This window comes from Lagenorhynchus albirostris, chromosome 19 (genome assembly GCF_949774975.1).
Source record: "Lagenorhynchus albirostris chromosome 19, mLagAlb1.1, whole genome shotgun sequence".
Classification (NCBI taxonomy): Eukaryota; Metazoa; Chordata; class Mammalia; order Artiodactyla; family Delphinidae; genus Lagenorhynchus; species Lagenorhynchus albirostris.
The window spans coordinates 46,580,164-46,607,385 of NC_083113.1; the positions used below are offsets into that span (position 1 = coordinate 46,580,164).

Consider the following 27,222-nt stretch of genomic DNA (forward strand, 5'->3'; position numbering starts at 1 on the left):
GACCTAGGTATTTCTTTTTTGTGTGTGTGTTATGCGGGCCTCTCACTGCTGTGGCCTCTCCCGTTGCAGAGCACAGGCTCTGGATGCGCATGCTCAGCGGCCATGGCTCATGGGCCCAGCCGCTCCGCGGCATGTGGGATCTTCCCAGACCGGGGCACGAACCCGTGTCCCCTGCATCGACAGGCGGACTCTCAACCACTGCGCCACCAGGGAAGCCTGATATTTCTTTTTTTGAGTTATAAAATTATGAATTCAATTTCTTTAATAGAGTTATTCAAATTATCTATTCATATTAAATTGTTGTAGTATGTGTTCTTTGAGGAATTGAAGCAGTACATCTAAGTTGTCAAATTTATGAATGTGGAGTTGTTTATAGTGTTCCCTTATTATCCTTTTGATATCTGTATGGTTTGTCCTCTCCTGTTAAATTCCTAGTATTGGTGATTTGTGTCTTCTTTCTTTGCTAGAGGTTTGTCAATATTATTGATTTCTCCTGAGAATCAGATCTTTGTTGAATTAATTTTCTCTATTGCTTTTCTGTTTTTAATTTTATTGATTTCTGCTCCTATCTTTATTATTTCCTTCTGTCTGTTTGCTTTCATTTTATTTGGTGTTCTTTTTTCTGAACTTAGGAGCTTAGATGACACATTTGACTTTTACTGCTTTCTAATCTAAATATTTAGTGTTATAAATTTCAACACTGTTTTAGCTACCTTTTCAATATTTTGAAATGCTGTGTTTTCATTTTCATTCAATTCAGTGTGCTTGTGGATTTCCCTCTTTGACTTATGTATTTATTTACAAGTGTGTTGTTTAGTTTCCAAGTGTTTGGAGAATTTTGTGTTGTCTTTCTGTTGTGTGTTTCTGATTTCACAGTGGTCAACCAGCGCCCTCTGTATGATTCCAATTCTTTTAACTTTGTTGAATTTTATTTCTTGGCCTAGGAAATGGTCTATCTTAGTATATGTTCCTTGGACACATGAAAAGCGCATGCATTCTGCTGTTGGGTGGACTGTTCCATAAATATTGATTAAATCATGTTGGTTGTGTTAAGTTCGTCTATATCTTGTTAATTTTCTGTTTAGTGCTTATATCAATTGTTGAGAAAGAGATGTTGAAGTCTCCAGCTACAGTTGTGGATTTGTATAGTTCTTTTCATTTTTTGCATTATATAGTTTGAAGCTTGGTTCAAATCACATATTTTAAAAGTTGTTTGGTGCACTTATAATTATGATTGCTATGTCCTTTTGGTAGATTCAGCCTTTTACATTATATAGTGTCCCTCTCTGTTCCTGATCTTTTTTTTTTTTTTTTTGAAGTCAACTTTATCTAATATTACTGTAGCCCTTCTGGCTTTCTTTTGACCAACTTTTGCATGGTATACCTCTTCCATCCTTTTGCTTATAATCTACCTATATCATTATCATTGAAGTGATTCTCTTAATTCATAACTATCCTTCCTCTCTCTCTCTCTCGCTTGTGTGTTCATGTTTGCACACACACGCTCTTTATTACTTGAGTGAAGTAGGTCATTTTCCTATAACGTTTTCCACATTCTAGATTTGGCTTAATTTTATTCTTACAGAATACACATGTTCCTGCATTTCTTGATCTCCTGCAACCTAGCTGGTAGGTCTAGAGACTTAATTAGATTTAGGTTTAGATTGTTGTTCATAGTTCTGCACAGGTGGTGCTGTGTACTGCATCACGTCAGGAGGCACATAATATGTCTGGTTTTCACTCTTTTAGTGTTAAGACTGATTTAGAGGGCTCTGGTGTTGTTAGCCTGATTGAACCATTATAAAGTTCTTCAGCAACATCCTTTCTAATGGTTTTAACATTGCTGAACCTTCGTTTCATTAGGGGCTGCAAATGGTGATTATTTTTCAGTCATTTCTTCTGCGTTTATTAGCTGGAGTTCTTCTATGAAGAATAATTTTCCATCATCAACTATTTGGTTAACTTGAAATGCAACTTGTACAAAAATGGTACAGAATAAATGGTTGATTCTTCCCAGTTATTATTTCCAAAATAATTAGTCTGGTGCCTTAGCAACTTCCAAAGGTGACCAACGATTTTTTTTTTTAGTATCTTTTGAACTCCGAGTTTTAAAGACTAATCCATTGCAGACTTTTGTTTTTGTTTTTGTTTTCCCCAAATTGTCCTGTCTTTGGTGAATGGAAAGTCCTTCAAGTGGCTCTGGGCTCCTTAGATACAACCCTAGTAGCCTTTGATAATGTACTTATTTTACAGTATAATAGAATGTTCCAAGTTCATCTTATACATTTCATGCCCCAGACCTTGAATTACCCATTTCTCTAAGGAGTTATGGTTTCTTTTAGTGGGAAATGGTGTTTAAAGACCACATTATGTCCCTGCACTGTCATTGCTTACTTAGCTTTCTTTGCTTCTGGGGTCTTTCAGTAGGGAGGTTATTTAAAAGGAGAGAATAATCAAGAGCTAAAACTCAGATTTTCCATTTAAATTTAAGATTATAGGGTTTCTTAATATAAGAACTTTTTTTGTTTTATATTTTTAAAATGCTGAAATGCTTGGTTCCTAGCAATATTGATGTAGCTACTTGTTTTTAAAATATTATTATTGATATTATGACCAACAATAAGACTACTATACAATGAAGATATATAGTCAAAAACCATGTTTTAAAGTTGGTTGGAATAATTGTTTGGTGTTACAACACCAATTTGATATACAGCAAGGTTTATTTGTTTCACTTTTCAACTTTTAATAGTTGATTTTTCAAAATGTTTTAAAATATATATTTTAACAACTTTATTGAGATATAATTCACATTCAGTTCAGGATACAATTCACCCATTTAAAGTGTACATACAATCCACAGTTTTTAGTATATTCACGAACACGTGCAATCATCACCACAGGCAACTTTAAACATTTTCATCATCTCAGAAAGAAATCCCATACCTTTTAGTTAACACCCTTCTATTCCTTCATTTCTCCCAGCCCTTTGCAGCGACTAATCTATTACTTTCTCTCTAGAGATTTTCCTGTTCTGGTCACTTCATGTGAACAGACCCATACAATATGTAGTTTTTTGTGACTGGCTTATTTTACTTAACAAAATGTTTTTGAGGTTTTTCCCTGTTTCTGTGATCCAAGGGGATGCTTCAGTCTCATCCTGGGTTCTGGGATTTTCACAATGGTGTCTGTCTATGGAGGATTGCTAGTTGGTCTTTTTGTGAGGGGGATTGAAGTTGGCAACCACCTATTCCATGACGGTGACATCACACTGCCTATATTATTTTACACTGTAATACTTATGTGTATTGAATATTGTATACTGTGATTGTATATGATTTATTGTTTTTCTTTATTTAGTATGTCTTCTTTGCTTTTTCTAAAATTACTTTTAGTATTTAGGAAGGTTTATCTTTATATTCAGTAGTTTCTTTGTATATAAACCGTTTATAGTGGCCTGTATTGTTATCTATTACTGTATAACAAATTACCCCCAGATTAATAGCGTAAAACACTGAATATTTGTTTTCTCAGTTTCTGTAGGTCAGGCTTAGCTGGGTGCTTCCTACTCAGGGTCTCTCATGCATCTCCTGTCAAGCTGTTGTCCAGACTGCAGTCATCTTAAGGCTCAACTGGGTCTGGCAACTCTGCTTTCATTCACATGGTTGTTGGCAGGCTTCAGAAGATCCACTGCCAAGCTCACTCATGTCATTGCTGTCAAGGCTTGGTTCCTCACCACATGGGCCTCTCTATAGGTTTCCTGAGTGTCCTTACAATGTGGTAACTGGTGATTCGAGAGAGCCAGGCAGTGCCCAAGATGGAACTAATTTTCTTTATAACTGATCTCAGATGTGACATCCATCACTTGTGCTGTATTATATTTGTTAGAATACCTAAGCACAGCCCACACTCAAGGGGAGAGGATCATATAAATATATGAATGCTTGGAAACAGGTATCATTGACTGCCATCATAGGGGCTTTCTACCATAATTCCCTTAATTCTCCTTTATTCTATCTCGTTAAATGGTTTGATTCCTACCTAGTACTTACACAGTTGTTAATCTTTTCTACTTTTCGGCTGTCTTTCTTTTTTCTTTTCATTTAAAATTGCATCCTTTCTACTTTGTCAGAAAATATAACGTTTAAATTCTATTCTTCTCCTTATGTCTTCAACATTATTTTAATACCTGTACAACTAAATATATGAAATGCTCATCATCAGTCCTTTTGCTGAAATTCCCCAGTCAGCTTTTGGTTGGATGAAGCCCATCCTCTAGTATATTCTTCAGGAAGGGAACATGTTTATAATATTCCCTGGGCTTTTGCATGTTCAGAACTCCTTTTCTGTAGCCTCAGTGACTGAAGGAGAGCTTGGTTCCTTGTAAAATCCTTGGCTCCTGCTTTGTAAAGTCTTTGAAAAATGCTGCTCCTCTGTTTTCCCACTGCATGGCTTGCTTTTACAAAGTCCAATGACATCTAATTCTCTTGCCCTTGTACGTTATTTTGACTTTTTGCCTGGATGCTAATTTTTAAAATTCTTTGAAGCCTAGTAGTTCTTCTAAGATATGACTCATAGTTGATCATTTTGGGTCAGTTTTCCTGGGTACCTACTAGTCCCTTTTCATTGTTTTTTTTTCTGGAATTTTTCTTGGATTATGGCTTTAAATATTAATTTCCCTCCAGTACTTTTTCTTCTTCATGGGCTCCAATTATAGCATGTTAGAACTTCTTTCACTGTCTTCTATTTCAATCATTTCTTTCTCTGATCTTTTCTCTTATTTTAAAATTTCATATTCATTTCTTTGGGTGTTTTACTGCTTTATTTCAGTGTACCTTATTACATATTCATCGTATCTATTTTCCTTTATGCACTGCTTTCCCCTCCATTTTGGTCTGGTAGTGCCTTATTGTCTTTTGAGCTTTTAACAATTTTAAGGTTTTTTATTTGACATTGAATCAAGCTTTTTTTTTTTTTTTTTCCCTGCACAGGGTTGAACAACCTAGCCTGCTATTATTAAAAGTAGAAATCCCTACTTAGTCATAAATGGACTTCCAAAGTTGCAAGTGTCCTGCTAGAAGTATAAGGAAATATATGCAAAGGGGAGATGTCCTATTTCTTTGCTTTGGAGGTATTGGGTGGCTGTTGAATGCCTTGTTTATTACTATAAACTTCAAAAAAATTTTCACAAACTTCTTTTTCCACGTATCATCTCATACTGCCTTTTTCAATTCTCTGCCTAGGTGTGAAGGTTTTTGAAGCCTTATATTTATTGTGTTTGAAGGGTGCCATGAGAGAGAATTGTCAAATAAGCAGATAAAGTAGCAAACTATGAAGTGTAGTTATTGAGCAGTTTTTGTTTATTTATCTGGAGAAGATAAAAGTACCAAAATATAGTAACTGCTTATGTTTTCATGTCTTCCCTGAGCTTAGTCCAGAATCACTTGCTTTTTCTAAAAGTGGTCCTAGACTTCGGGATAAGGCTAAATCTAGACAGATTCATGGAATAGACTCCTACAGTTAAGGCATTTGTTCCAAGCATTGGATGTATTTTTGAAAATCGGTATTTTCTAAACCTTCGTATATTGGAAAAAGCTTCAAAAAATGTGACCTGTATTCAGGAGTTAACTGTATTTGTTCTAAAACTATTTCTTTTTCACTCTTAGGTATACAAAGGAAATAACTAAAAATGACAAGTAGAAGTCTTGAGGAGTCCATGGGGGCTGTTCATATGGGGTTAGTCAGAACGCTTAAAGGATTCCAAAGCAAGATTTTGCCACCCCTGAGTTCAAAGGTGGTTACAGAAGAAGAAGTAAATCGAATGGTAACGTATAAGAGAATTTCACAGAGTAAAATACTTAATGCAGTCTTTCTCCTCAGGAGAATGACAGTTGCTACTTGACATTCTCAGAATATCAAACAGAATTACTGGCTGATAATATCAGTTTAGTTAACATGGGTAGATTGCTGCAGAGCATAGTTACCTTTTAAAGCTTGGGAAATTTTTGAAATTATATACATCAAAGTAGAGGCTTAAATTAAATTGCTTAAGTTAATCAGTTGAACTAAGACTATGCAAGCAAATTATTAAGATTTTCTAAATATTAGCTAGAACCTTAAGAACCTGTCATTTATGTAGTTCAAAAACAGTCAAATATCAGAATTTCATAGGTTTAACATATATAATCAATTACCTGTTGATTGGCAAGAGTTATTTTTGTTTGTGTATTTGTAGAACATAATGCATTAAAATGATGACTGTATAATATCTAGGAAAAATGCATAACTTTTTCTGTCCTTTATGATAGAAAACAATTACATTTTTAATGAATTATAATGATTTGGTGAGAATTGAATTATAAACTACATGCTATGGAAATATCAATAACAATTTAAAGTGTTAAACATTGTGTTCACTGCATTTTAAAAACTAGTCTCAGGTTATGTTCCAATTAGAAAAATAAAATCTATCATCATTTTCTTTTGTGATTGTTCTTGTTTCAGCTTTAAAGTAACTCCTTACTTTTTGCTTGTAAGAGTTTATTTTTATTTAAATCACAACACAGCTGATACCTCATAACATTTTAACATTCTAATCTGTGTTCCAATCAAAAGGAATCTTAAAAGCTATATTAGAAATATGCCTTCATTTAAATGGATTCAATCACAAAAATTAAATGTGTAGGGAATTTGAAGAGCATTGATTTTAACCCAAGGCGAAATGAATCAGCTAAATTATATGCCCCTGAATGTTTTAAGAAGTCTTGGCACATACTTAAACATTATGTTGCTGCCAGTGATCATAATCTCTTTGCATATAAAGTAGCCCTAGAACAAAGTGAACATTCCAGAACAACGATTAATAGTGATTGGTCTTGGGTAAGCCCTTGCTGGTTTATTTAAATGATTTTATTTAAATGATAGGTTACATTTTTTTCTCAAAACAGTAGAAAGTGTTAAAGAATTTTGTGTTCTTGTTTGGGTATGTGGATGTGACTGGCTGCTGGATCTGATGATTGACTTAGAGCTCTTTTAAAACAAGGTCTAAATGTGCTCTTACGATTTCTAAAAAGTTCAAACTCGTTCCTAAGCAGCACAGTCATACTTCCCAGATCCTTTACTTTATAAGATTTCTCTTTAACCTGATATAACATGATAAACACCCAAAAGCTTTACTTGCATGTTGTAACTTCATTTGAGAAATAGAAATATTTCAAGGAGGATTAGCCTCCTTAGCTCTGAAGCCCTTAAGTGATTTTAGAAACCTAGAGTTTTATGCTCTTCTGAGCATATATAAGCTCTTTGGTCATGTTCCCGTGCAATTTCTTGACCTTCCTCTCCCCTACCCCAGGTTCTTTTGTGTGATTCCTTCAAAATCATAAGGAAACAGCAACCACATATCCTTTCAAATTATTGTGCAAAGAGCTCAGAAGTGCACGGGTACTTCGCTTGTATTATTCAGTTATTTTAAACGTTTTATAGGGGAACTTAGTGGCATTCCAGAATTATTCTGAAAGCTGCAAACACAAATTATTCATTACTGGCACTTATGAAAGCACTTTTTCAGTATTACCATTTATGAATCTTTGGCTCCTGTTGCTTTAAATTCTAGCTGACTCCCTCAGAGTTCCTGAAGGAAATGTCCCTCACCACAGAGCAGAGACTTGCCAATACACGTGTGACGTGCCGACCACAGATCACTGAACTTTTAGATATGAGGGAAACAACATATCAAAAGGTAGCTGCTTTCTGTCATACTTGCATATAAAGTAGGTCCTGGAATAATGTGAATATTCTAGAACAATAAGAACTAAGCAGTACTTATTGTTCCTGGGCTAACTAATCCCTTATTAGATTTGTTTTATGTGTTCTTTTTCTACCTCTGTTGATCTTGATATCTATAATTTGATACAAAAAGAATTACACAATACAATAACTTAAAAAATATTTATTTATTATTTTTATTTATTTATTTTTGGCTGTGCTGGGTCTTAGTTGTGGCATGCGGACTCTTAGTTGTGGCATGCATGTGGGATCTAGTTCCCCAACCAGGGATCGAACCTGGGCCCCCTGCATTGGGAGCATGGAGTCTTACCCACTGGACCACCAGGGAAGTCCTCAACTAACTTTTGACTAGTCACATTTCTTCCTTAGCTACTTCTGGACACCATTGTTTACAGATTAGGAGTAATCCCAAGAATTATATTAACCAAGCCCAATTAGGTTATCCTCCTAGTGTAAGAAATCCCTCCTTACCTGAGCTGTCATAACTAGAAAGGAAGAAGGAGGAACTGTTTATTAAAATAGGCATTTTTGTCTATTCTGGCTGATTTCCAATAACAAATGTATCCTTTTAGTCTCTAAAGAATAGCTATTTTAACATGTTTCTGTATTCTCATGTAAACCATACATTCCAGGCTTTAGGAGTATATGTTTATAAAGTAGTTCTTATTTCCTACATTTTAATTAATTTCTTGAATTATATGCTTCACTTTTTGCACAAATTATGGTATGAGCCTCCATCAGTTAAACTGCTGGAGATTAGCCTCCTCTCAAAGGGTTCCCAGCTATTCCTGAGGGTTTTTCAGAGTGATTTCCCACAAGACAAGTGAGTCCCTCAGGCTCTTTTGCTCTCCTTGGCATGCCATTGCCATCCCATAAAATTTGCTCTTCTTCTGAGCACTTCTAGCTTTAGCTATTCATTGTTTCCTCTCTTTCCCATAACACCCTCTAACTTTGAGAGCAGGGAACACAGCTTTCTCCAAAGCTAATTCATCCTAATTAAGGGCTAAATGCTCCTTTCCCAGAGCATAACTAAGACCAGACTATGTGTATTGTTCTGTGTGTACTGCTTGTGTGTGTGTTTTAATGTATTTTGATTCCTGCTATGAAGGATGAAGAAATTAGTGTACCACATCTCATCTTCTTGCCTCTGTCCTCTGTCAACTCAGTCGGTTATTTTTTCCTTTGTTTTCCGGAGTTTCATTTGTTTTTTGGTAGATAGTCGTACTCTTCTCATTTCCTCAAGAAGAGATTATGGAAACTATATTTCCTTGATTTTATAAATTTGATAATATTTGCCTATTGCCTTTATAGGTGAACTGCAGATTTGTTAGATGTAAAATTCTTGGGTCACACATTTTCCCCATAAGAGATTTGCAGGCATTTTCTTCACTACCTTCTGGCTTTAAATGATGATATGCGGAAGTATGCAGCCTAATATTTTAGCTTGTTTGCCCAAAGATTGTTTATTCTTATTTGATGTCCAGTGATTTTATTAGGATGTGACTAAATTTTTCCTAAGACACTACATACCATTATTTTATTTTTAGAAAGTTTTTCTTGAATTATCAAGTATTTGTCCAGGCCATTTTTGTTTTTATGTTTTTTAGAAATATCAATTGTGAACATGCTGGATCTTCTTTGTCTGCCCTTCTACACCTTGCATTTCCTCCCTAATCCATCTTAAACTTTCTGTTCATTCCCATTTCATTGTAATTACATTCATCAACTTAACCTCTGTATCCCTTACTTTGAGTTGTGTGTGTGTGTGTTTCTCTTAAAATTCATTCTTAAGCTTGACCAGTTCAACACACCTGGGTTGTCTCACAGCATTTTACAGTTAGTTTCTTTTTTTGTACTTTTTAATTCACTTGTGTCTCAGATACCACTCTTCTTTGACTTTCTTCCTACTTCACTGGTTGCTTTTTTCTTATTTGTTGGATCTTTTCTCCTCTTCCTGTTGGCTAAATATTGGAGTTCCCCAGTACTTGGTCCTTAAACTTCTTTCTCTTCTGAACTCATTCCTTAGGTGACTCCTTCCAGGAACAAGGCTTTAAATTTCACCTTTTAAGTGATTGCTTTCATAATTATATCTCCTGCTATGGCCTAGCCCCTGAACTCTGGATCATATATTCAACTCAGTGTGTGATTGGCAGCTCAAACTTAAAATCCTTAAGAGCTAATTTTTGCATTACATTCTTTCCCTAAAGGCATGATCTTTCCTCTTTTGTCTTTCCTCCCTCCACCACGTAATACCCCCATTTATCTATTTTCTCAGGCCAAAAACCTTGGTGTTATTTCTGATGCCTCTGTTTTTCTCACGTCTTATATGAAATCCAAAACAAGGGCTAATAATCACAAATATGTCTTTAATCCAACCACTTCTCACCACCTCCACCACTGCCATCCCAGTTCAACCCACCATCATCTAGACTCCTGAAATAGCCTCCCTGTTTCCAACTCATCGCCCCGTTATCAATTCTCCACAAAGAAGTAAGAGTGGTTTTTATTTTATTATTTATTTATTTATTTAAAATATTTATTTATTTATTTATTTATGGCTGTGTTGAGTCTCCGTTGCACGTGGGCTTTCTCTAGTTGTGGTGAGTGGGGGCTACTCTTCGTTGTGTTGCACAGGCTCCTCACTGTGGTGGCTTCTCTTGTTGCAGAGCATGGGCTCTAGGTGCGCGGGCTTCAGTAGTTGTGGCTCGCGGGGTCAGTAGTTGTGGCACACGGGCTTAGTTGCTCCGTGGCATGTAGGATCTTCCCGGACCAGGGCTTGAACCCATGTCCCCTGCATTGGCAGGCAGATTCTTAACCACTGCGCCACCAGGGAAGTCCCAAGAGTGGTTTTTAAAAATGTAAATCAGAACGTTACTTCCGTGTTGAAAACCACCTAGTAGCTTCCTGTTACCCTCATAGTTATAAGGTCATGCATTATCTGATCCTGAGTCCTTCATAGTCTTTTCCTTCCTCTCTCCCCCAGCTCATTCTCCTCTAGCTGCTCTCCCCTCTTGCTGCTCTCCAAACACTCAAGGATAATTCTCACCCTAGGGCCTTTGCATTTGTTATTCCTTCTAACTGGAATGCTGTTCTCTCAGATCTTTGCGTGACTTGCTTCAGATCATTTCCTCAGAGAGGCCATGCCTTGGCTACCTATCATAAAGAGCAACCATCCCCCATTCACTCTGTCTCCTTGTCCTACTTTGGTTTTCTTCATAGCCTTATCACTGCCTGACCTCATATTATGTATTTCTTTTTTTAAAAAAAATATTTATTTATTTATGTGGCTGTGCTGAGTCTTAGTTGAGGCCCGTGGAATTTTCGTTGCCGTGTGTGGGATCTTTAGTTACGGCATACGGGATCTAGTTCCCTGACTAGCGATTGAACCTGGGCCTCCTGCATTGGGATTGTGGAGTCTTAGCCCCCGGACCACCAGGGAAGTCCCTATTTCTTTATTTTTTATCCATTTCCTTAAGCATTTCAACTTCATGAGGCAGGGGCTTTATTGGCTTTGTTCACTACTGTATGCTCAACATATGGAAAATATTAGAAACTCAATTAGCATTTATTGAATGAACACATGAATTTTTCATCTCTTTGTCATTGTGATTATTATTATCACTCATCTTTGAAATAAAGAAGGGAATTCTTCCTGGACTTGCTGTTTGCAGGTAGTTAATGTTGAGGCGGAGCTCGGTAGGGTCACAGACCAGCAGGAATTCTCCATGATTCTAAGGGCAGCTCTTTATGAAAGCAGATCATATGTATGTGTTTATTTGGAAGGGAAATGAGAGGAAGGGAGGAGGAGTAACTGAGTTGTGTTAGCCTTTTCTTCTCCCCAGAGTTCTAACTTAGGGATTCTTATGATTCTTTTACCCTGTCTAAATGATGGACTCTTCCTATAAATATGCATTTTGTGTATTTTCCACGCAATTGTCAGTAGTTCAGTGTAGATCTTCTTTAATTTCTGTCGATAATGGTTTGTAGTTTTTCCAGGTAAAGTTCTTGCACATCTTTCATTGGATTTATTCCTATGTATTTTATGTTTTAGGATGTGATTTTAAATGATATTGTTTATAAATTTCATTTCCTAAATGTTCATTGCTAGTACAAAGAAATATAATTGATTTTTTATGTTGACCTTGTACTCAGTGACCTTGATAAATCACTTGTTAATTCTAATTTATCTATAGGTTATTTTGAATTTTCTAAATAAACAAGTTTTTGTTCTGGGGAAAATGTCAGTTTTGTTTCTTCTTGATCAAAACTTCTAGTGTTAAAATAGCCTTGTATTTCTGAGATAGACTCAACTTGGTCATGTATTATCTTTTTTATATATTGTAGGTTTCAGTTTGCTAATGATTTGCTTTTTTTCTTTTGATCTATGGTTCATGACCTATAATTTTCCTGTCTCCTACTGTCTTTCTGAAATATATGAAAGTTATGCTAACAACATCATCATTAAATGGAAGACATTTAATTTTTTGTTTTTCTTTTTCATTCTAGTTTACTATAGGACATTATAGTTCCCTGTGCTATACAGTAGGACCTTGTTGTTTATCTATTTCATATATAGTAGTTTGTATCTGCTAATCCCAAACTCCTAATTTCTCCCTTTCCCACCCTCTTTCCCCTTTGGTAACCATAAGTTTGTTTTCTATGTCTGTGAGTCTGTTTCTGTTTCATAAATAAGTTCATTTCTGTCATATTTTAGATTCCACATGTAAGTGATATCATATGGTATTTGTCCTTCTCACTTACTTTACTTAGTATGATAACCTTTAGGTCCATTCATGTTGCTACAAATGGCATTATTTCATTCTTTTTTATGGCTGAGTAGTATTACATTGTGTATATATACCATGTCTCCTTTAGCCATTCATCTGTCAATGGACATTTAGGTTGTTTCCATTGTCTTGGCTATTGTAAATAGAGCTGCTATGAATATTGGGGTGCATGTATCTTTTTGAATTAAAGTTTTATCCAGATATATGCCTAGGAGTGGGATTGCAGGATCATATGGTAACTCTGTTTTTAGTTTTTTTTTAAAGAACCTCCATACTGTTCTCCACAGTGGCTGCACCAATTTACATTCCCACCAACAGTGTAGAAGATTCCTTTTTCTCCACACCGTCTCCACCATTTGTTATTTATAGACTTTTAATGATGGCCATTCTGACCACTGTGAGGTGGTAACTCATTGTGGTTTTGGTTTGCATAATTAGTGGTGTTGAGCACTTTTTCATGTGCCTATTGGTTATCTGTATTTCTTCTTTGGAGAAATGTCTATTTAGATCTTCTGCCCATTCTTTGATTGTTTCTTTTCTTGTTATTGAGTTGTATGAGCTATTTGTATATTTTGGAAATTAAGCCCTTGTCTGTTGCATCATTTGCAGATAATTTTTCCCAGTCTGTAGGTCGTCTTTTCATTTTGTTTATTGTTTCCTTTACTGTGCAAAAGCTTATAAGTTTGATTAGCTCCTATTTGTTTATTTTTGCTTTTATTTCTGTTGCCTTGGGAGACTGACCTATGAAAATATTGGTACAATTTATGTCAGAGAATGTTTTTCCTATGGTCTCTTCTAGGAGTTTTATGGTGTCATATCTTATGCTTAAGTCTTTAAACCATTTTGAGTTTATTTTTGTGTATGGTGTAAGGGTGTGTTCTAATTTCATTGATTTACATGTGGCTGTCCAGCTTTCCCAGCACTGCTTGCTGAAGAGACTGTCTTTTCTCCATTGTGTATTCTTACCTCCTTTGTCAAAGATGAATTGACCATAAGTGTGTGGGTTTATTTCTGAGCTCTGTTCTGTTCCATTGATCCATATGTCTGTCTTTGTACCAAAACCTTGCTGTTTTGATTACTGTAGCTTTGTAGTATTGTCTGAAGTCTGGTAGGGTTATGCCTCTAGCTTTGTTCTTTTTCCTCAGGATTGCTTTGGCAATTCTGAGTCTTTTATGGTTCCATATAAATTTTAGGATTAATTGATCTAGTTCTGTGAAAAATGTCATAGGTAATTTGATAGGGATCACATTAAATCTGTAGATTGCTTTGGGTAGTATGGGCATTTTAACAGTTTAATTCTTCCAATCCAAGAGCATGAGCTATCTTTCCATTTCTTTGAATCATCTTCAGTTTCTTTTATAAATGTTTTATAGTTCTCAGCATATGCCTTTCATCTGCTTCATCAGGTTTATTTGTATTTTGTATGTGATTTAAAAAACATTATTTATTTTTGGCTGCATTGAGTCTTCATTGCTGCATGTGGGCTTTCTCTAGTTGCGGCGAGCGGGGGCTACTCTTCGTTGTGGTGCACTGGCTTTTCATTGTGGTGGCTTCTCTTGTTATGGAGCATGGGCTCTAGGCACGTGGGCTTCAGTAGTTGTGGCTCGTGGGCTCTAGAGCGCAGGCTCAGTAGTTGTGGTGCACGGGCTTAGTTGCTCCATGGCATGTGGGATCTTCCTGGACCAGGGATCGAACCTGTGTCCCCTGCATTGGCAGGCAGTTTCTTATCTACTGCGCCACCAGGGAAGCCCATATGTGATTTTAAAGTGAATTGTTTTTTACTTTCCCTTTCCAGTATTTCATTGTTAGTGTAAAGAAATGCAGCAGATTTCTGTATGTTAATCTTGTATCCTGCTACCTTGCTGAATTTACCTATCAGTTCTCTTAGTTTTTGTGTGGAGTCTTTAGAGTTTTCTATATATAGTATCATGTCATCTGCATATAATGACAGTTTTACCTCTTCCAATGTGGACAAATTTTATTTCTTTTTCTTATCTGATTGCTATGGCTAGGCCTTCCAATATTATGTTGAATAGAATTGGTGACAGTGAGCATCCTTGTCTTGTTCCAGATTTTAGTGGGAAGGCTTTCAGCTTTTCACTGTTGAGTATTATGTTGGCTGTGGGTTTATCATAAATAGCTTTTATTATGTTGAGATATGTTCCCTCTATACCCACTTTGATAAGAGTTTTTTTTTTTATCATGAATGGATGTTGAATTTTATCAAATGTTTTTTCTGCATCTATTGAGATGATCATGTGGTTTTTGTCTTTTCTTTTGTTGATGTGGTATATCACATTGATTAATTTGCTTATCCTTGTGACCCTGGGATGAATCCAACTTGATCGTGGTGTGTGATCTTTTTTTATGTGTTGTTAGATTTGGCTTGTAATTGACTTGTAATTTTCTTTTTTGGTATTGTCTTTGTCTGGTTTTGGTATCAGGGCAATGGTGGCTTCATGGGATGACTTTGGGAGTGTTCTTTCCTCTTCAGTCTTTTGGAAGAGTTTGATATAAGAGTTTTGGTGTAAGTTCTTTGTATGTTTGGTAGAATTCCCTAGTGAAGCCATCTGGTCCTGGACTTTTGTTTGCAGGGAGTTTTTAAATTACAGGTTCTACTTCATCTCTAGTGATCGGTCTGTTCAAATTATCTATTCCTTCTTGATTCAGTTTTGGTGGACTGTATGTTTCTAGAAACTTATCCATTTATTCTAGGTTGTCCAATTTGTTGGCATATAATTGTTCATAGTATTCTCTTATGGTTTTTTGTGTTTCTGTGGTATTGGTTGTTATTTCTCCTCTTTCATTTCTTATTTTGTTTATGTGAGTCTTCTCTTCTTGGTGAACCTGAACAGAGGTTTGTTGATTTTGTTTATCCTTTAAATAAAACAGCTGTTGGTTTTATTGGTTTTTTTCTACTTTCTAAAAATCTCTATTTTATTTATTTCCTTTCTGATCTTTATTATTCCCTTCTTTCTGCTAACTTTAGGTTTTGTTTGTTCTTTTTCTGATTCTTTTAGGTGGTAGGTTAGGTTGTTTATTTGAGATTTTTCTTGTTTTTTTACAGGAAGGCCTATATTGCTATGAACTTCCCTCTTAGGACTGCTTTTGCTGTGTGCTCTCTCTGTTCTGCCTGTTGGAAACTGACTGCTGCACTCTCCTCCGAGCCTCTGAAGCTTCCTTTCTGTCCCAGCTGATCACCACGCCAGTGAAGGGGCTTCCCAGGATGAGGGAACCTTTCCTCTTTCACAGCTCCCTCCCAGGGGCGCAGGTCCTGTCCTGATTCATTTATTTTTTTTCTTTCATCCTACCTGGTTATGTGGTAATCTTTCTTGCTATTTTGGTTTAATGAGATCTTCTGCCAGCACTGAGCAGGTATTCTGTGAGAATTATTCCACTTGTAGATGTACTTTTGATGTATTTGTGAGAGGAAGTAAGCTCCTCATCCTTCTATTCTGTCATCTTGATTTGGCAACCCCTAATTTTTTGTTTTTCTTTCCTTTGGGAGAGTTCCTATAATGTTTGAGTTGTATTTTCTTTAAATGGCAGTGCCACACTTTTTAAAAAATTAATTAATTAATTAATTTTTGGCTGTGTTGGGTCTTCGTTGCTGCGCGTGGGCTTTCTCTAGTTGTGGCGAGTGGGGGCTACTCTTCATTGTGGTGCATGGGCTCCTCACTGTGGTGGCTTCTCCTTTTGCAGAGCATGGGCTCTAGGGCACATGGGCTTCAGTAGTTGTGGCACACGGGCTTCAGTAGTTGTGGCTCATGGGCTCTAGAGTGCAGGCTCAGTAGTTGTGGCGCACGGGCTTAGTTGCTCCGCGGCATGTGGGATCTTCCTGGACCAGGGCTCGAACCCGTGTCCTCTGCACTGGCAGGTGGATTCTTAACCACTGTGCCACCAGGGAAGCCCCAAGTTGTATTTTCTTTAAATGTTTGCCAGAATTTGCTTGTAGAGCTATTTGGGCCAGAGTTTTATCCATGAAAAGTTTTTACTTTACAGATTCAATTTCTCTAATAGTTAGGGAACACTTCATATTTTCTATTTCTTTTTGTGCTAGTTTTTACAAATTGTATCTTTTAGGAATTTATAATTTTAATCTAAATTTTTGCATTTGTTATCGTTTTATACTTAGTTTGGGTTCTGTAGTAATGTTCCTATTTTTTATAATTGGCTCTTTTATAATTGGCTGTGTCTTCTTTTCTTGATCAGACTCAGGTATTTTATTATTTTTATTAGTCTTTAAAGACTCAACTTTTGGCTTTGTTGATTCTGTGGGACAGTTACTTTGTATTTCATTAATTTCTGCTGTTTTTGTTGTGTCATTTTTGGGTTTTTTTTTGTTTGTTTGGGTTTTAATGTGTTTTTTATGTTTGCTATTGTTGTTCTAAATTATTGAGGTGGATACTTACATCTTCAATTTCCAAACTCTCTGCTGGGGTGCTCCCAGGATACAACCGTGAACTCAACACAGCATCGTGGGGTATTCTGAATTTTTAAGGGAAACATGGCAGTACTCAAAACCTGTTGGATACTACATAAGCTACTAGCTTGAGATAATTCAGTTTTAACATTAGATAATACTGTTTTTTTAATCCCTCAGTGCCTCCAAACAGGTTTTTGTTGATACAGCTTTTCTTCTTATTCTCATAGGGGAGTTGGTTCAAATTACCTTATTCACCATTACTGGAAATGGAAGTTTTGAGTTGTTGTTCTAACTAGCCTATTTTTTAAATTGAGGACCAAAACCTACTTTCTTTTGTATTAAAGAAGTTGATGACAATAACCTTACTGATTATAATAGTGTTTATAGTACTTTCCCCTTTTTGAATGTTTCCTTTGTTCTTGGTGTTAATATTCATAGGTATATGTAGTAATTTCTTATCTTCCCCAGTTGTTTCTGCCATTGTGTGACTATATGATTTTATTCTTTCAACTGCAGTTTCCAGGAATTGACCTGGATCAGGCCTTATTCCAGCCCTTTCCATCAGAAATTGTATTTCAGAACTACACTCCCTGTGAAGTCTATGAAGTTCCACTGGTTTTGAGGAACAATGACATAGTGAGTATGTTTGCTGGGATGACTGTACCTTTCATGGATATATAAGAAGGGATTAGATAAAATGGGATCCTGTAGGGTCTTAGATAAGCTCTTGAACTTGATAGGCCTAGGAAGGCAGATAAAAACATGCCGTTTGACTATAAGCTTAATGAAGACAAGACTGTGTCGGTTGGTTTGTTGCTAAATGCTCAGTCCCAGGGCAGTACCCAACAACTGGTAAACTCCCAGTGTGTGTACTGACATTTTGTTGAATAAGAGATTGGCTAGATCAGTGTCATGAAGTTCTCATGAGTGACCATTTGGGCTAGGTTTTCATTTAATACAAGATGATTACTGTTCATGTTTACATACTCCACGTTAGAGCCACTATTTCCCCAATTGAAGGTATCAACTCTACTCATATGAATTGCAGTTGTTGAGCCAATGCATTTAGATTCTGCAAATTGTATTAAAAAAACAAAACAAAAAGAAGATCCCCTTTTCTCTTTTCCATCTCCTCCCTTCTACCTCAGATAGCCTTCAGATTTTGTTTACAGATAGTTTTGGATGGCTTCTCCCACTGTCTGTACCTTGTTTCTTTGTGCTTGCAACTGAGGATTTCTTCTCCATCCTTATGTCTTTTCTTTCAGAGATATATTAGGGTATATTTCAAGAAAGAGTATTAAATGACTGAAGAGTTCCTTGACACGTAACAATAATGAAAGGAAGAATAATGCAGAAGGTTAGCATGAAGCACAGTTAAGTGTGAAAAGTAATCAGGTAGGAAGGAAGGCATTAGAGAGATGCTAAGCATCAGGTGTTAAGGACAAGTAGAAATACTTATGGGAGTCTTAGAATGTTGAGACAAAAATTCTAGCTATAACAAAGTAGGGAAAATAAGTGACGACTATGCAAGAATTCAAGGAAAATGGGAAGACTTGCAGTTATATTCAGTACAGTAGCTCATTAAAGGAATCAGTGATGCCTTTCAGAGATCAATGGGGTGATTTAGTGACAGCAAAGTCAGACTTTGGAGAAAATGGAACATTTAGTTCTTCGCTGAAGGCGTGTTAGCAAGAGAAGCTCATGGGTTGGAAGCTAAAAGGTAGGCAGAGAGAAGAAAAAAACCCCGAGGTGTTCAGCGTTATGTTCCTAGACCTCAGGAAGGGGTGAGTTACACAGACATTAGAACTCTCTCTTTTCATGCAGGGCTGCCAACCAATTTAGTTTCTCACTTCGAGTTCTTGTTTTCCCTTTCTCCATTACTTTTTGACTCTTGTTCAAGTTTTTTTAGGCTATTAAAGGCAGAGAGGAGCTAGTCCAAAGGATACTTTGGGTACTCCTCCCCAGCCATAAGCAAGAAATGCTTGTCACTGAGTGTATATGTGCACGTCAAGGATAAGAGGCATGTGTGAGTCTTGTCTGCCAAAGGGCATTCAGTTCTCATGTATAAAACCCACACTTCTTGGTAAGATGCTGCTAGAGTATTGGATCCCATGAAAGGAAGGTCCTCATCTAAGGAAAGTTCAGCTATCAACAAGCAGACAGATTCTGTAGGCTGGGCGGGCTTGTTCTTGGTGAGTTACTCCCAGGACCTTCATACGAGGTGGCTGATGTAAGCCTGCTTCTCTACTTCCTGGTTCATGGATATGCAGGGAACCACTGAGATACATTTGGGGCACTGAGAAATGCTTTCTGTGTCATTTACCTTTTATTTGCTTCCTGACTGCCATGGAGTGCAAAAGACAGAGCCTGTTTGGTCTTTGTTTCTCTACCTCTCTCAAACACACAAGTTGAAAGTAAGCCATGAACACTCGACAAGCCACAACACAATTCACTTGGGGTACAATTATAAACACCCAGACTCCAGAGTCAGACTAATCTGGGTTCAGATTCTAGGTGAACTGTCTCCCAGCTGTAGACTTTGGGCAAGTCACTTCATTTCTCCAAGCTATGGGGATAAGAATAGCACCCATTTCAATAGGTTGTTTGGAATATTAAATGAGATAATGGATGTAAAGTACTCAGCTCAGTGTCTGTCCTATAATAAGTACTAAAGCAATGTTACTGTTCTTCTTCTTATTAGTGTTGCTATTGTTTTCCTTTCTAGTTTTTAATCCACAGTTAGGCTCTTACTGAAGTATTCCCGGCAAGCTTATATGGTGGCATCATTCAACACGTCATAAACACCACTGCACATTTCTCTTACCAGCAAAGCCAATTCTATTCCTACCAGATATGTACACATCTCTTTCTTACCTCCCCACTCTCTAGTGTTTAGATGTGTCTGAATTCTCTCTGCATTTCTTCTTCCCTTCTGCATCTGGGTTTCAGCTCTGAGAGGTTGTGGGAGTTCCTGTTTCCTCATATTTCACCTGAGACTCCTAGGACATACTTAACTATAGTTAACTTTCTTCTGCCCTCTTTGAGTTTTTTAAAAAACAATCCTCTCCCATTCCTATGTCTCTAGAACCTCCACCCCTGACCAACCCCCTTCTCACATTTACATTCCTTTTACTGCTTGGGGCTATCTGAGATAGAAATATGTACTCTGGATGAGGCAAGCAGAGCAGAGGAATAAGACTGTAAAAGGATGGGACTGTTTGAAGCTGCTCTGAGACTGGCCTTGGGGATTGTACTGCCCTCTGTGTTCTTGCTTCACAGTGGTGTTTAGGTAGGACAGTCCTATAGGGAGGGAAGGTGGAGTTAGGCCGGGACTTGATCCGGAACACCATTGCTTGGTAAAGCTGTAGCACTTATGGCAAGTGTCTGTTTCCTCATCTGTAGAATGAATTGTAATGAAGCTCAAAGGTTATTGTGAGGATCAAGTGGCATCTCGTGTACAGTGGATGATCCATAGCAAGAGTGCAGTAAGTGTGATTTCTTCTCCCAGAGCAGTTCTCAAATGTTGGGAAGTCCAGTGCAGCTCCACCGTGTGGGTGGGGTTTCAGATGATTAAGCAGTTAGTCTTCGAAAATAGTCACATTTAAATAATAAAATAAAGATTTGCAATAACAATTAAATTGCGTAATAATAATAATGTTAATAAAAATTAAAGCTAAAGTACATTGAGTGCTTACTTTGTGTGAGGTCCTGGGGCAAAGGTAAGTACTGTCATCTCCTTTTACACTTGAGGAAACGGAAGTTCAGACCTAACCAAAGTCACATGGCTAGTAAGTAGTAGATGGAGATTTCACGTTTAACTGCAAGGCCTGTCCTTTTTCTTCTGCTTTCACATGTACAGTGCCCATTATTGTGTTTTTCTTGCAGGTTCCAAGGATGGTGAAAGTTGTTGAGGAAAGTTCACCTTACTTTAAAGTAATCAGCCCCAAAGATATTGGCCACAAAGTAGCACCAGGAGTGCCATCCGTTTTCCGAATCCTCTTTAGTCCAGAGGAGAACAAGGTAACAGCAGCGCTGGCAACAAACTGGTTGAATGCTCGTCACTAGCAGTTTGCAATTCTGAGCATTCGAGGAGGCGGTGTTGGTGGTGGTATTGTTGGCGGTGGTTTTAGTGGTATTGGTTGTGGTGTTGGTGTGGTGGTGGTGGTAGCTGTGTCGTCGACAGTGTTGTTGGTGTCGTTGATGGTATCGGTGGTGGTGGTGTTGATGGTGGTATTGCTGGTGGTGGTGGTGAGGAGAGGAATGGTGAGGGTGGATGAGAGGAGGGAATGGTGCACCACTGGGAATACGGAGAGAATTGTCAAACAGTGATGAGGGCTTATATGAGCTGCAAGTAGCCAGAGTGTAGAGAAGGGTAATCCTGGATGCTCCCATGGAACCTACTTCAGCATATTTATGTTGGACTGTACTGCTATTTATGTTGGACTGTACACCAAAAAGGAAAAGATGTGGTCCAGGTGCAATGAGCTGAGACAAAGGGTAGAGATTATGCCTTCTTGGAAGTTTGGGATTCTTGTTAGTTGCATCCCTCCTCCCCACACTCTAATTAGTTTAGGAAAGAGTCCTAAGATCCAATATTGATCACAGTATCAGCGTCACTAATGGCAAAGAATGTGGCCAGGACCTGAGGCCATATTCTGCTCCTTAATGACCGGTAGATAACCAGTCCTCCGTGAAGGGGTGACCTCACCAGTAGCTCTTCCTAAGCACAAGTGGAGAGGCTAGAGCCAAAAGCAGAGACCTGCCCAGTCTGCTTATCCTTGTCTGCACACAGACCGGCTAGAAAGAGCCTGAGTTCAAAAAGAGGCCGTTTCCCTCCAGCACCACCACAGCTGTCAGGAATCTAGCCTGTTCTCAGGCTCTCCTCAGTTGTATAAATTCCAGTTACTTCTGGAAGGAAAATCTAGCTTGGGCGACTGAGGGAGGAGGCTTCTCCCCAGCCCTTCTCCAAGACTGCAGAATTGTGGGTTGAGTTTTCCTCTGTAAGGGCCAAAGTGGGGACTTGTGTGGAGGAGGAAAGGGCTTTTACCAGCATGATTGAAAGAGCGAGGACAAAAAGCAAGGTTAAAATAGGCATAACAAAATGTCAGGTTATATATAATGTTAAATAGTGTGTTTGCTTATCTGTATTGTGCCGTTATGGTTGGAATCAAAAGAGCATAATGGAGACACAGAGAACTAGCTTTGAATCCCTGCTTCTCCATCACTAATACTTATTAGCTGTTGTAAATGTCATTACCAGTATTCCTGGTGCTGGTGCTACTGTTTCTGCTTTTCTGGAGAGCAGGGATAGAGAATTTAATGTGGTCTGCCAAGCATGTATCACTGGAGCAAGTGGTTAGAAATTTCATTACTATTATACTTATGTTATTATTTTTCCACTCTGTAGTGTTACTGTTTGTTTCTTGGGCTGTGTTTATGAACTTATCATTTTGTTTGGGGTATTATTGAAATAAACAGAAAGATAAATAGTTCCAGAAGTAGTGCTTTTTGTTATACGTTATTGAAGTCCTTATTTTTTTCTCCAGGCTCTATATCTGAATGCTCTCTGTGAAGAGAACAGTACTTGGATTTAGTTTGGGTGTCAAATTTTCCTACACTGTCAATTAATTATAAAAGCTGAACATAATAAGCTTTTGTGCAGCCTGAAATACTAAGCTTGCTGGATTTGAGGAGTTGGCTTTCCTTAATTTTTTTCTGTGCTGGAGGAAAAAATATCTTCTGTTGAATAAGTATTATTCTACCTGTAGGTAGTCTGGCTGAGAAAGGGATACACAGAAGTTTCTGAAGAGGTGGAATGTTCTATGTCATGATAGATGTGTGGGTTACATGGATGAATTCATTCATCAAAATTGTATATTTAATATTTGTGCACTCCAAAATATCTAAACTTTACCTTAAAAGCTTTTAAAGTATGAAAGCAATAGAAAGGTGAATGGATGGAGGTACAGATGAAACCAGAATGACAGAATGTTAATAACTGTTGAATCTGGGTGATGGATACATGGGATTTGTTATACTATTCTGTTTTATTTGTGTATATTTAAAATTTTACCTCATCAAATGTTAAAAGCAAAGGGGGAGAGATTTTATTACTGCTTATCTATACAGCAAATAAATAACTGAAATATATTTTAGGTGAGTTTGTATTTACTTTAAGTATGAAATGCCAGCATTCCCATTGAGGCTTATTACTTGGCTATATTTCGTGGAAGCTTATCTTACTCCTAGTTTTTTTTTTTTTAATAAATTCATTTTATGAATTTGTTTTTGGCTGTGTTGGGTCTTCGGCTTTCTCTAGTTGCGGTGAGCGGGGGTTACTCTTCGTTGCTTATCATTGCGGTAGCTTCTCTTGTTGCGGAGCACGGGTTCTAGGCACACGGGCTTCAGTAGCTGTGGCACGCGGACTCAGTAGTTGTGGCTTGCGGGCTCTAGAGCACAGGCTCAGTAGTTGTGGTGCACGGGCTTAGTTGCTCCGCGGCATGTGGGATCTTCCTGGACCAGGGCTCGAACCCGTGTCCCCTGCACTGGCAGGCAGATTCTTAACCACTGCGCCACCAGGAAAGCCCACTCCTAGTTTTTTTATTCCCTCTTAGCATTCCATTTCACCAACATTGCCTATGGCCTACGGGGAAAGCCTTAATTAAAAAAAATAAGTTAAATGTTGTTTTACTGTTTCTTCTTCTAAGTATTTGAAAGTTACCAATGGTTACATGCATGTATGAGGAGAGAGAGAGTGAGTATAATGGCTACCTATGAGAAAGTTATCTAATTTTGGACACATTAGGATTTTGTGTTGGATTGGGCTCTAAGCTATGAAATAATTGACATAATACGTTTTTCTAAGGACGTAGTGATTTCTCCTTCTGCTGACTGTCTAAGACTGATGGTGGGTTTTTGGGGAATCTCCTGCTGCTAGTTTTGGTTCCCTTTTTCTGCAAAGATCCTGCCACCCTTGCACCATCAGCAGGGCTCCATTCCAGTAGTTTTTCCAGTCGTCTAGGCATCTACATTCACTCTTACTGTTGGAAAACCAACAGGGCCATGCACAGAATGACCAGCTAGGGTTAGTTGTGCTGTCTTTAGTGCTGCTCCAGAATGTAGCAGAGGAATACTAGAGCCAGATTTATTTCAGGAAGAATAAAAGTCAGTCTTTTCACTGTGTCACTTTTTCTCCAGTTGGCCAAATTGATAGCCAATGTGCATATGTATTTTTCCTCCTTATCCCCTGCTGATCTGAACACACTCCATTCTCATTTACCCTCCTCACACCTGGAGAGTGAGATATGTAAATTGCAGCATGCCACAGTTTAATAAGCCAGTCCCCTTTCAATTGGATTTTCAGCACCCATGTATATTAGCATGTTGAAGATGATAATGCAATTTATATTTTTTCCTGTCATCTATTAATCTAGCTTCCTGGAGATTTAACTTGTTTAGAATGCCAAATACCCAGGTAACAGGTGCAGGAAATTCACTTTGGCTTTCCTTATCTCTTCTTTTCACATGGACTTGAAAAAAAAAAAGATTGGATATGTTATTTATCTAATAATCCTAGTATACATGTCATGGATGGTAGAAATATAGTAATCAATGTTATCATAACACTATAAAATTCTGGAGACAGGCATTTTTCTTGACCTCTTAAATCTGTATCTTTACTATTAAAAGGAGTATAAAAATATTAGGCTTATGTAGGAAAGCAAAACTGGGTACTTTCTTGGACTTAAGAAAGCATCTCTTTGTAATAGTGTTGGCATATGGAAATGGCAGCAGTGGTCTGAAGAAAATATGAAGTGATGTAATCTTATTGCTCAGTTATGTGTTGAGAAAATATCTAGTTTGTTGTCAAAATAGTTTTCTTGATTTGTTACTATGAAATTTAAAGAACATGGCCCAAGAAAAGTAGAAAAACGTTGACATAATTTGTTACCCAGGTGTGTAACATTAATGAACTATAGTGCCAGCACTTTGAATTAAATATAGATGTCATAAGATTTTCTACAATCAGTGATTCTTCTTGACAGAAATAATGATAGGGATTTAGTTTTCTTCCTGCCTAGCATTCGCCCTCCCTAGTTCTGTCTGGGTTTCCCCTGTAATCCAGGTGCCTAGTACGGGGCCTAACATATAGGAAGTGTGCAATAAATATTTGCCAAGTAAGATAAGGAAGTTAATCTCAAGAAAATATAAGGTAGTTTCTTCAACTTGAGGATGGCCTGAAGATGATAAAAGCAAAGGCATATAAAAAGGGGGCTCAGATATCTTTTTGTGCCATGAATGTATTAGATGTTAACTTTTTTTCCCGTCATTTAACCAGGAGAAAGATATCTAAGAAGGCTTATTTAAAGGTGTTTCTTCCCATTTTGTTTCATATCTTCAGTGAGTCACATCACTACTTTCTAGCTTTCTGGATTTGACAAATATCATTTTATAATACGGCTAATGAGGATCTCAGGCATTCTCTTTATGAAGAACTCTTGATAATGTAGTATCCAAATAAAGATATTAAGATGAATATTATTTCACTCGCTCTGCACCAGGTCCAGTTCTGTCAGCCAGGATCCAGTGGAGAATAGAAGAAGCTTGGCCTTCATGGAGCTTATGTTCCACAATGAATAAGCAAACAGGTCATTTAATGTCAGATATTGACATGATAGAGAACAGAGAGTGATAGAGAATGGGGACTGTTTCCTTTCAGTAGGAAGATCAGGGGAGACTTCTCTGATGAGGTAACATTTGGGCAGAGAGCTAAATGGGGAGGATATTTGTGTGGGAGCAGGAACAGCACTTACAAAGGCCCTGTGACAGAAATATGTCTGGCAACAGGTCAGGGAAGTGCAAGGCCAGTGTGGCTGGAGCAGAGGAAGCTGCTGGGAAAATGGTAGGAGACACGGTTTGTAGAGGGTAAGACCATGAAGCGTCTTAGAAATCATGCAAAGTAGAATAGGAAGCCTCCATAAGTTATTTAAAATATTTCTGTTATGGAAGCTTTCACTCATATGTAAAAATATAGAGAATGATATAGTGAACTGTCATCCCCCAGATTTTCAAGCTATCAGTGCATGACCAATCTTGCTTCATCATCCTGTCCCCTGCCTCAGAGGATTTTGCAGCAAGTCCCATACATCATTTCATTGTAAATACTTCATTGTTTGTCTCTAAATGATAAGGTCCTTTCTAAAAGTTAACGTAACCACAGTACCATTATCACACCTAAAAAATGACAGGAACTCCTTAATATCATCAGATATCTGTCAGTACTCACATCTCCCCAGTTGAGTAATATGAAAACATATATGTATATGTAGAGGTGTGTGTATATATGTATATAAATATCACATAAATCAATGATATATGTGCATTTTAAGTTGCTTAAATCAATCATATGTATATGTGTAAGTTGGTTTGCTTAAATTGGGATCCATACAAGGTACTGAGTGCAACTCCACCAGATTCCATAGAATGATCCTCCATCCCCTCTGTTTCCTATAGACTGGTAATTAGGTCTAGAGCCTTGTTTAGATTCATGTTTGATTTGGAGGGGCCAGAATTCTTAGGTAACATGGTATTTCCTATTGCATCACATCAAGAGGCACAAAATGTCTGTTGTTACACTTTATTTTTGTAATGAGTTAATAAGGATCCTGAGGTACAGTTCATACAGGAAAGATAGGAAAAATGCTTGTTTCTTTCCCTTTATCTGCCCTGGTGAGTTTTGATTAGGAATGACGTATCTGGCTTACATTTTTAAGATCACTCTGGTTGCTGTGTGGAGAATAGACTGAAGAGGGTGTGAGGCATAATGGCTAGTTGTCTACTCTTAACATCCATTTTCTCTTTCCTCATTGGTAAGAGAATCACATGTTTTGATTGGATTCGTTGCTGCCAGAAACAAAATGTTGCATTTCCCCAGCCTCCTTTGCAGCTGCATGTTGTCTAAATGTTGGCCTGTGAGATGTGAGCAGGACTTCCAAACGCATGTACTTGACGGAAGCTGACACAGTGGAAAGTGCTCTATTCTGCCTTCTCCTGCCTGCAGCTTGGCTGTGAGAATAGCTGGCATCCCAGGAATCACTCTGCCCCATCCGGCGACATTGAGGATGGACCCTGTGCTAGACTGGTAGAGCAGGAATTTAGGAATTTGTGTCTCTCATGACACTGTGGAGTCACCATACCAACCTGGCCCAACTACCTCTGGACTTT

The 27,222-nt window shown here is 37.7% G+C and overlaps 1 protein-coding gene across 2 annotated transcripts in view; it reads left to right on the forward strand.

The window, feature by feature from the left end:
• The first annotated feature begins 5,677 nt into the window (after positions 1-5,677).
• HYDIN (HYDIN axonemal central pair apparatus protein) overlaps positions 5,678-27,222 on the forward strand; it is a 354,255-nt gene continuing 332,710 nt past the window's right edge. Inside the window, exons 1-4 of one of the 2 annotated variants that reach the window (XM_060129934.1) lie at positions 5,678-5,824; positions 7,613-7,738; positions 17,515-17,634; positions 20,884-21,018. In XM_060129934.1, the coding sequence (XP_059985917.1) occupies positions 5,690-5,824; positions 7,613-7,738; positions 17,515-17,634; positions 20,884-21,018 (516 nt within the window). In that variant the 5' untranslated portion in view covers positions 5,678-5,689. The remainder of the gene's footprint in view (positions 5,825-7,612; positions 7,739-17,514; positions 17,635-20,883; positions 21,019-27,222) is intronic. The other variant, XM_060129933.1, reaches the window with a different exon arrangement.